This window comes from Taurulus bubalis (genome assembly GCF_910589615.1).
Source record: "Taurulus bubalis genome assembly, chromosome: 11".
NCBI lineage: Eukaryota > Metazoa > Chordata > Actinopteri > Perciformes > Cottidae > Taurulus > Taurulus bubalis.
The window spans coordinates 21,813,157-21,823,757 of NC_136599.1; the positions used below are offsets into that span (position 1 = coordinate 21,813,157).

Consider the following 10,601-nt stretch of genomic DNA (forward strand, 5'->3'; position numbering starts at 1 on the left):
ATTTTACCATCTTCAGGTATGATTTTATTCCTGTATTTTTGGAGTTTTAGTTTTTATTGAGATGGCCCATAAATACAATCAGGTAAAAGTGTAGCGATGCGAGGGTTGGTATGTATTAAAGTGCTTTTGATAAAAAATATAAAAGTAAACACATACTTAATTGCACTCAGAGCTATTACTGTTTAACAAGCTTCTCATTTTGTGTTGGGAGCAGTAAAAGTTTGATGGGTCTCATTTTGGCACAATTATGAGGACAATAAAGTAATTTACTTCTATCACTTGGATCCCTTGTGAAAAAAATAATAATACCGTGGCATGGTATACATCACTCCTGAAGCCCACAACGTTTCAATATATCAACACAATAATTGTCAGATCAAGCAACTACCGAAACAACTTTTCCGGGAAAAGCCAGCGCTCTTCTGCAAGACCTACCTGGTCAAATCGTTCCTCCATCAGCTCGCGGCAGTATCGACTCTCCACCAGCGAGCTCTTGGCAGGTGCTGGCGTGGCTCCGAAGCTGAGGAAGCCCTGGGGCGTGCTGTAGCCCAGCAGGCCCAGGAGGGCGTTCGACTGCTGCGGCTGCACCGACTGGAAGCTAGTGAAGGGCGTGATGTGTCGGGGTTTGGCTCCGAATCCCATCATCTCCTTGCAGTACTTGTCATGGACCAGCTGCTGCTGTGTGATCTCCTCCATCTCCTCACGCATGCGCTGTCACAGGAGACAAGACAAGGCGTTGGGGTGAAGGTTTTTCTTTTGTGGACGCGGGAATGTTCCTCACAGTGAACGAAGCCCTCACCTCTCCCTCCATGCTGCTGATGCGAACCAGCTCGTTCAGGATCAGGAGAGCGCCGTGGACCCTGTCGTCACGATTCATTCCCTTCTCTTTGGCCAAAGTCTCATCGAAGCCTTTCTCTGCCTCGTCGAAGGTTTGCTGTGACAGGAAGGACAAACACTCTGGTTGCCTTTTACGTGGACATAGGCTTTATACTGGCAAACACTAGGAAGGACGTTACTTCGACACAGCGGAAAGTCTTACTTTGTACCACTGTGGTTTCTGCATTTCCTTGGTCTCCCTCTGCGTGGTGAGGATGAGGCAGGCTCGCAGTGCAGATACAGCCCCTTCTCGGATGGCCTGCTTGGGGTCCCACACTGCGTAAAAGATGTTGTCGAAGAAGGGCTGCACTTGCTGAAAAAAGAAGGTTGGTGCGCTCACAGCCAGCTCCCTCAACACCAACACCTGGGGAAGACAGGAGAGCATTTCACGGCTGGTCATTAATCTCCTTTGTGTTGGGTTTATTTATTTCCAGTGTAAAAATATGTCAATATTGTACTTTGAGACATCTCTCAGCAATTAATATATTAATAAAGAGATCTAAAGTTCCATCCTTAGAATAAAAAACAACAAAAAGACTACTGGAAATAAATGTGTGAACTGTCGCACCTTTCAAGAAATTGTCTTCGAGGGGCCTTCAACTCCTTTAAAGCAAGCTTGGTAACCAATATCCCTTCTAACCATGCAAATCAATCATCTTAAATTTGTACCAAAACGATGTTCCATTTAGTTGCTAGAATAATGTGTTCATTCACCATCACACAATCAACTCGACCAAGGACGTAAAGAGTGTGAGAGATTAAAAGTGTCTGGATGAAATTGTGCCACCTAAATAAAAGCACTCCAGAAATCTTTTTGTGCAATTATGACCACTCCCATGATTAGCATAAGTACAGTAACATCAAAGTATGCTTTTAATATTGCTCACATTACTGCTTTAATCAAGTTATGACTGCGTTGTTGACATACGTGACAAGAGTGTCTTCTAACTAGAACCTCATTAAGCAACTGAATAGAAAATGCACTTGTTTTACAACTTAAGCCACAAAATCTGGCAGCAAAGCAGAACAGCATCTAAACTCATCGACCTAAGAAACCCTCCGTCAGCTATCAATTTTCCTTTAGATGGGAAGCAAGATCCTGACAATCACTCTTGTATCATCTGAAAATTAATTCCACATGTTTGAAACTTGCCCACGGTAGAAAATCCATTAAAAAAATCTAACTTTGATTTAATCAGTTTTTCTATACCATTACTTCCCTGGGCTAAGGGTGTTCATAACAGACTGCTTGTTGCATCAAAGCATAATCACAGATAAGACAAACAAGGCCAGGATGTGTGTCCCAGAAACGTTTACTAATCACTTGTATCTACTGAGACAGCGGCTCATTTTAGGCTGTGTTTGAGACAAAAATACAGTTGATACCAAAGGAAAAAAATCTCTCTGCAAAAATTGTTTACATGTATTGAATGGAAAAACGTCGGGAAGGTAAATAAGGGGGTCATTTCCTCCTTTAGCTAAATTCCACACGGCCTCCTAAACAGCAATGAGTGTGCTCTCCATCCAGGGAAAGCTAGAACATAATGTGCCTAGCGTTGCTTTACAAAGTAAAAAATGGAAAAGGCAACGGGACAATCTGGAGTCAAACTGTCCTTAGCCTTCATCTCCACCACACATACTGTAAACACCACCGAGAAGTGGCAGTATTTTAACAACAAACAAACAAGCCGCCGCCGTCTGTGAGTCACTTACTGAGGCATGGCGTCTGCCCTCATTTCTGTCTGCTCCCAGCCACTCCAGGGCCCTCTTGACCTCAAACTCCACATATTCGGCAGTAAAGGTGTCCCCCGCCATAGACAGGTGGCCCATGGCTTTGGAGGCCATCTCCATCACCACAGGGTCGCTGGACGGGAGCAAGTTGCGCAGGTAATTGGCAAAGCGGCTGATCCTGGTGGCATTGCCTCCCTCGACTCCGATCAGACTCACTGGAACAAATGATTGAGTCACAGTAATATACTGTTTCAGTGTTTCACACATATTCATGTGACATGCATCAAGGACAGTCACCTCTCTCTCAAGAAGAGAGAGTGCCATAGGCAAATCAAAAGTTGAAAGTAAACTTAAAGTAAATCTGCTAAGTCAATGTTTACAGCTTACCGATGGCGAGAATCCCTCCTTTCTTCTCGTTCACATCCGAGCTGGATACCAGCTCGAATATGTGGTGGTTTAACTCATCGTAGAATGTAGTGGCTTCATCTTGGCTTAACTGTGGAATTGCATATTAAAAAAAGCATAATTGGTGACTTGTACATCACCCATCTTCATTTCCACTCCTGAATGGGTGTAGAAACAGCTCATCACTCTCCATCTCCGGTTGGGCAACACCAGTACATCGCAATCACATCCTCCTGGCAGGTCTCTATTACATCCATCGTTTACTTTGGTTTTTACCTCTCGGAGTTCTGTGGTCACGTAGTGCTGCAGCTCTTTGGCAGATTTTGCTCTGGTGTCTTCATTTCGATTCTTCAGCCCGCTGACAAACAGTTGCAGCACAGTGGCTGTGCCCAACATGATCACCATCTGGACGTCCTGATCTGCAAACAGACAAATCATCTAGGATTTAGCGTTGCGCCTTCTCCTTTACTGAAACGTTCTGGCGTGTCTTAGGGAAATGGCACACAAAAAGACAAAGAGCTTGAAGACTGAACTTGGAAAGAAAGTATACCTGTCCCGAGTTGTTTACACGGGTCAATGTTGTTGTTAGCTGACGTAGCAGCTAGCTAGCTAGCATAGTTTCAGAAACCCTTGCTAAATAACTCGACGACGTACCAAACAGACATCACACGAAACTAGAAACATGACAGTCTGCACCATACCAAGAGTTAGTGCAACTCTGACACGACTAAGTGTCGTGACGTTATGCCATGTGAGGCACGTTACAGGCTAATTCAGAGCTTCATGAGTGTTATCATGCTGGTTTTTGTTTAGCTAACGGTCGCTAACGGTCGAAAACGTTAAGATTGTCTGCTGCAAAGTGTTAGTTGGTACGACAGTAACGTCGCTTTGAACCACTTACGTGTTTCTGTTTCTGTTATGTGTGTCCGCCACTTAATTGTTATTCGGCTCTTGCGGAATGCCTCTCATTGTACAACCAACTAGCCAGTGCAGGGAAATGTTAGCCAAGATATGGCAGCGCTACGTTAACTTGGTCTCCGCTTCTGCAGTAGGAGTAAACACGGCGAACTTCACGAGCGCCGTGTTGCGTCCGCTGAACGCATACAGCTCAGACGTCCTTGAGCCAATTTACAGTTTGGGGAGAACTGCTGGAACATGTTGTGTGTTTGTAATACTTTACCCTTCTATTCCACAGAGGGACACGCGGGAATTTCCAAAGGGGAATGACGTGCGTTTGAGTCACGTAATTTAGTTAACTCAAACCACCTCAAAGTGTCATTGCTAAAAACATTTATTTTTTTGTCAGACAGACTCGTCAATTACGACAAACTGGTATTATGCACGTTTAAAGTGTAACTATTATTTCATGTTAAAAGCTATATTTGCGGGGGAGGCACTTTTTTTTTTACAGCCTATGGTAGCATAGTAGTTCAACTTTTCACCTATAATCGAACTCCGGCACAAAAAGGTGACAGACGGTATTATTTAGAATCTCACAAGCTAATAAATAGGCCAGCTGAGCAGGCAGCCTACCCAATAGAATTAGACATGAACCGTAGGCCTATGGCAATCAATCAACACAGCAATCAAGCAACACATAAGTCCCACAATATATTGCATTGAAAGATCAGCAGATAGCAGATTCAGCCACTACAAGACATTTAAAAAAAATAGGCCTAAAAAGGTCTAAAATGATTAGGCTAACACATCCAGCAACAACATTTACAATAACGATAACAACACACTCAACACAACTCACTGTCCAGTGTTTGTCCGAAACAGATGGGGTGTTATAAAGGCGTAAAACACTGTGTAAAAGGTTAAGAAATGTATTTGAATCATATTTCTCTACTAAACAATTGAAAATTAACATGACCAAAGCTTTTGAGATTACAGAAATGAAATGTAACCTATTTTACATCTTCTCAAACAGTTTTGTTTGCATAGAGCATTCAATGTCCATGTTATAGGCTTTTATATGTGTCCTGTCCAGGCGTTTCAGAGATGTGTTCATCTCCCTGAAGCAGTTCCGGTCCAGCTGAAGACAGAACCCATTATTGCCCTCCTCACACATCCAGACAGGCTTTTAGAGGCAGCTAGTACACTGTTTCCTCCCCAAAATGACTTTCTGCCTGTCCTTTTCCCACTGTCCTTCTTTGTGTGGACAGAAAAGTGGCCTTTAGTGAGGAGTTTAGGTGGGCCAGCAAGTGGCAGAACTCTCAGAAACTATACTAATACTATTATTTACAACAACAACATATTATTTCCAAAGAAAACACCACTCAAAAGGCAGTGAAAAGCCAGTCAAACTCTCTTCCCTGCTCTCTTCCACCCCTCCCCCACAGACAAGCTCGTCGACGTTTTTCTATACCATTACCGTAATGTACCGCATGGCATTGGAAAGCTACGCTTCTTAGCGTTAAGAATCCGTTGGAATTACGTCGATGGCGTAAATATTCGAGGAGTTACGGTAATCTTAGTTTTGCATCAGTTTGCATATTACCTCCTGTGACAGCTCCTGTCGCCGGCGACAGAGAGTTGCGCTCTTTTTTTTTTACGTGTGATAAGTGACTGGCAGGCTTGTCCGTCCAGGGCGAGCCCAGCCGAGTCCGAGGGCGGGCCCGGCCCCCCAAGGCCCGCCCATAGCGCGGGTCTGCTTCACACACTCTACACATACGTACTCTTGGTCACGTGACGTGACGTCGCTCTGACGTCCTCATTGTCGTATTTATTTAAATTAGTTTTTTTACAACTATCTTACAGAAAAAAATTACTTTGAGGCCAGATTTAGAGTCCACGCCGTTTGTCCGGTCTTCTAGTACTCAAGCAACCAATAATATTATAAACTACTAAAAACAAAAGATAAATATAAACTAGTGCATCTACATCTTTGTCTGACACGGTGGCCTAGTGGTGACATAGGGGTAATACACTGTGTACAGGCCCGGGTTCGAAACCGGGCCTGTACACACTTGCGGCATAAGCACGGACAGTACCCATCGGTACTGGACGTTAGGCCAACAACGAGGAGGTCAGGTACTACCGCGCGCAGGCAACCCTGCGGCGAGTACCATGACCCTCGTGAGGCTAGTAAGCGGCCCAGTGAGGTAAACCCCGGAGGCAGGACAGCTGTGTCTGTGCCACTGTGTCAGTAATTTTTTTTTTTTTTTTGATTTTTTTTTTTTTTTTTTCTTCCTTCCTTCTTCTCCCCCCAACTGTATTTTTTATATTTATTTATTAATCTTTTTTTAATGTATAAAAAGATAAGGCAATCTAACCTTAGTAGTAAACTAAACTCTTTAAACTAAAATTAAGCAAAACATTTTGCACTTCTTAACTGTTTTAATTTCCTAAATTAATACACTCTGTACATATCTTTCATCCCAGTTATTTTTATTTTGTATATATCTTTCATCTCTGTTTTTTTTTTATTTTTTCATATGTTTTCTTTTATATTTTGTTTTTGTGTCTGTAAGCTGCTACTCTGACAACAAATTTCCCCTTGGGGATTAATACAGTATATATCTATGCATAATTAGGTAACACTTAAAAAAGAATACAAAAACGTTGTTTTTTTAAGAATATATATATTTTATTTACTTATTTATTTGACACAAATATAACAAGTAAATACATGTTGATGACCTATATAACTAGGTTGCAAATGAACCATGAATATTAAACATTAGAGAAAATCAACAACATTAAATACATCTGTATCAAAAACCTAGATCAAAAACACAGGTAAATATAACTAAATGTAGGTTTAAATACACGTATATTGCCATCGACTGTAGAAAGCACCTTTACTCTGCGTCTCCTCATAAAGACACTGACACTGTGTGTGTGTGTGTGTGTGTGTGTGTGTGTGTGTGTGTGTGTGTGTGTGTGTGTGTGTGTGTGTCTTTTACATCATATAACAAAGTCTACAATAAGATAACATTGCATTGATGTACCTCAACCAACTGCAGTATTAAAATGCTGCTTACATGTGTTGTCTGCTTTCTGATATTATCTGAAGGAATAAAACAGACATGAATGTTACAAAAAAGTATCAAGTATTGTGGTATGATCTTTATATTTGAACAATTTTCCACTTTGGGACATTATCAATATAAACCTTTAAAAAAATCGTATTAATGAATTCACTCTATGCATAATACATGAGCAAAATTGAAATGCAGAACTCTCAGAAACTATACTAATACTATTATTTACAACCACAACATATTATTTCCAAAGAAAACACCACTCAAAAGGCAATGAAAAGCCAGTCAAACTCTCTTCCCTGCTTTCTGCTGCTGCTCTGCCCCCCAAAGCCCGCCCATAGCGCCGGGTCTGTAAAATGTGCAGACAGCAGCTCAGTCTGTGGGGACTTGGGAACCAGAGTGTGGCCCAGTTCAAGTCCAATGCGGACCACTTTAAGGACTGGACCAGTGGAGACGTGTCAGTTCACCTCCTTGAGCAAGGCACTAAACCCCCGACTGCTCGAGGACTGTGTGTGTATGTGTGTGTGTGTGTGTGTGTGTGTGTGTGTGTGTGTGTGTGTGTGTGTGTGTGTGTGTGTGTGTGTGTGAGAGTGTGTGAGTGAGTGAGTGAGAGTAGAAGGGATAGATTAACTAGTCAAATTGACCTGCGGGTGGGCTTATTTTCAATTTATTTTCAAACCACCAGGTCAATTTGGCCAATAATTGCTAATAATTCTGTGCCTCTATGTTGCATTAAGTCCTAGACTTGGACAAGACAACGAATGAGATGAGATCTACCCCTCAAAGATCACGTCATCCAACAGAACTGAAGGGACTGAAGAAGCTGTGCAACCAATTGAGGCACAAATAAAACATATAATCAAGCCCAAGTCCAAAGTTTTACTGTCATATGTATGAGAAAGGATTCGCTATGTACGATGCAGTTCTTAGTTTGCTGTCGAGACATTGATTCCGTAAAAAAAAGCACAATATACCACACAGAAAAAAAGACAAATATGACTTTCATAAACAATAACAATGAATATATTAATAACATAAACTGTAATGTTCAAAAGCATCATACTTGATTTCCCAAAATCTGACAGATATTTGCAGGTACCTAGTTCAGTTACTGGAATATGTCATGTGTAAAGGATTCAGAAAAGGTGAGAATTAATAATTTAATGACAATACCAGCCATGTCATAAGCAACATGTTTGAGTCTTACAAGCATGCAATAAGTGTGCAAAATAAATGGCACTGAGTTTCTGCATAAGTACACTAAAAACACTGGCATTAAATTAGTTAGCGGTATATACTGTATGGTTGATGCACACATGTGGCTGTTTCTTTTCTTTTTTTCTCTTCACGGTGTAAATAATCTTCAGCCTCATGGGGGAGACATTGTGTAAACTGAGGGGAACGTATTGGATCGAAGCTCTCAATTGCGACATTTACCACAGTGCACACACGGCAATTAGACCCCTCTTGTTTTTCAGCTGTCTGAAATTAGGCCCTGAATGTCAAAAGCATTTTCATCATCAAAATGAACCATAATCACCGTCTTCTTTTACATCACAGTCATCATTAGCTTGAGTTCATATGGTGTGATGGATGTTTCCTCTGGTAAGCAAACATGTCCCCCTCACTTCTTCAGTGGCTCAGGTGCACTAGTGGTTCCCGAGCTGTGGTCCGGTGGTCCTTTGGGCAGATCCGGCAGCTGCCATGCAAAAGGGGAAGAAAGCTCACGCTCAAGTTTTATAAGGAATCTATTCCATTGGCCTCATCTGAAGTTACCAAACTCCCGGCAGTCTAACTACTTTCAGGCAACAAAAAAAAAAAGGAAAAAATTCCAATGCGATCAACAAAGCAAAAACACAATCATTAGTCATTTTTGCACTGCACCATGAAAACAACACCAAAACGCATTAGCTTCCTCCCTGAAACAATATTTCTAATGGGAATCCAGCAGGTGACATTCTCACTGTGACCCCGTGGGAAATTAAACTCTGACTTGTTCACCGTCAATGACCAGAGCAGCAGGTCCAATCGAGTCTGATGATGAACCCAACTAAAACTGTAGCTGCACTGAATCTGCTGTAAACAAGCTTCTATAGACCAACACTTACTGTGAATAACACCATGCAATAAGCATCTGTTTTAAAGTGTTCTTGAAATAACCTGTATTTGATCTCTATTTAATTCCCTCTAAGAGCGTTAGAAGCTGTAGCTGCTTATGAAGGATGGGCAGACTTAAATCACCTTGAAACATCCACAGAGAAACCGACAATGAATGTGTTCATTAAATTAGAAAACTGCTGTGCTTTTATACTGCTGACCCCTGTTCTCCAATAAAATAAAATAACATATTCATAGACTTAAAAAGCCTGTCTCCCAGGATTTCAGATTAATGGGTGTTCTTTTGAATACAATGTAGGTATGAATGAGGCACTTGAGGCAGTGCAGCATGCTTGGCGAAGTTGATTGTTATCCACATGACTGAACGCACTTATTGTACATCGCTAAACACATGTAACATGCCGTTACAGTGTCAACCTGATTGGAGTTTTGTATAATTCTGTTTTATTATTCTCCATTATGATCAAGAAATTGGGAACATAATGGCATATGTCATGAATCCACTTATTTATTTTATTCTTTTGCTGATTTAATTGGTCTGCGAGTTGGTTAATGAACATGTTACATTAATTAATCAAAACTCCAATCAGATTGACACTGTAACAGCATGCAGCGGCATGTTTGTGTGTGTGTGTGTGTGTGTGTGTGTGTGTGTGTGTGTGTGTGTGTGTGTGTGTGTGTGTGTGTGTGTGATAGCTGGAGAACATGTGTCATAAATCAAGTAGAGAAAGGGCACTAACGAGATTGGAAAGCTCACATGTCATTTTTGAGTTGTCGTTTGAGTAGATAACTTAATTGTGTGTGTGTGTGTGTGTGTGTGTGTGTGTGTGTGTGTGTGTGTGTGTGTGTGTGCGTGTGCGTGCATGTGCAGTTTTGCAGAGGGAGGGGAAGTGTGAAGAGAGAGCCCCTGCAAAATGAGAAGGTGAGAGAGTGAGAGGTGGGGTGCTAGGAAGGGGTACAGATACATGCTTTTGCACCCAAGGGCCCCTCTCCCTCTGAGGCCCTGGACGGGCCAGACATATTCACTCAATCGGCAACATGTCTTGTTAGATGCGTGCTTTCACTGGAAGGTTTCTGTGTGTGTTTCATCTCCCTAAGGGAAGAAGCCTCAGGGAGATGAAACACACTTGCAGTCACTTGACTTCGACACAAACGTAAAAGATCCACTCGAGTACCACAAATGCAACTAGCGTGCACACTCACAGCCACAAAGGGCTCTTGTCCTAACAGGCAGCCTCTCCTCCTCTGCTAAGTGACAGACAGGATGTTGTGGGAGCACTTTCATCAGTCCGAGGCTTTGATTCCTCTGCCGTCGCTCCTGTTTATTTTCTGCCAGGCCTCCTTCACTCAGCCGTGCGTTTGAAATATTCTCCCCCTTGCGACGGAGCCTGTCGTTCCGGCTAGAGAGAAGAAGAAAAGTGAGCTCACTCCTGCACTTACTCGTCCACCCGCCTTGTTCCTCTACCGTCCGTCCATCCGTTA

General features: G+C 42.2%; 1 protein-coding gene across 1 annotated transcript in view; it reads right to left on the reverse strand.

Moving 5' to 3' along the window:
• mtor (mechanistic target of rapamycin kinase) overlaps positions 1–3,417 on the reverse strand; it is a gene marked incomplete at its 5' end in the record, with an annotated part of 72,594 nt that extends 69,177 nt beyond the window's left edge. Inside the window, 6 exons of the mRNA XM_079225680.1 lie at positions 436–711; positions 800–934; positions 1,040–1,240; positions 2,590–2,822; positions 2,995–3,103; positions 3,289–3,417. Of these exons, the coding sequence (XP_079081806.1) occupies positions 436–711; positions 800–934; positions 1,040–1,240; positions 2,590–2,822; positions 2,995–3,103; positions 3,289–3,417 (1,083 nt within the window). The remainder of the gene's footprint in view (positions 1–435; positions 712–799; positions 935–1,039; positions 1,241–2,589; positions 2,823–2,994; positions 3,104–3,288) is intronic.
• Between the last annotated feature and the right edge of the window lie 7,184 nt (positions 3,418–10,601).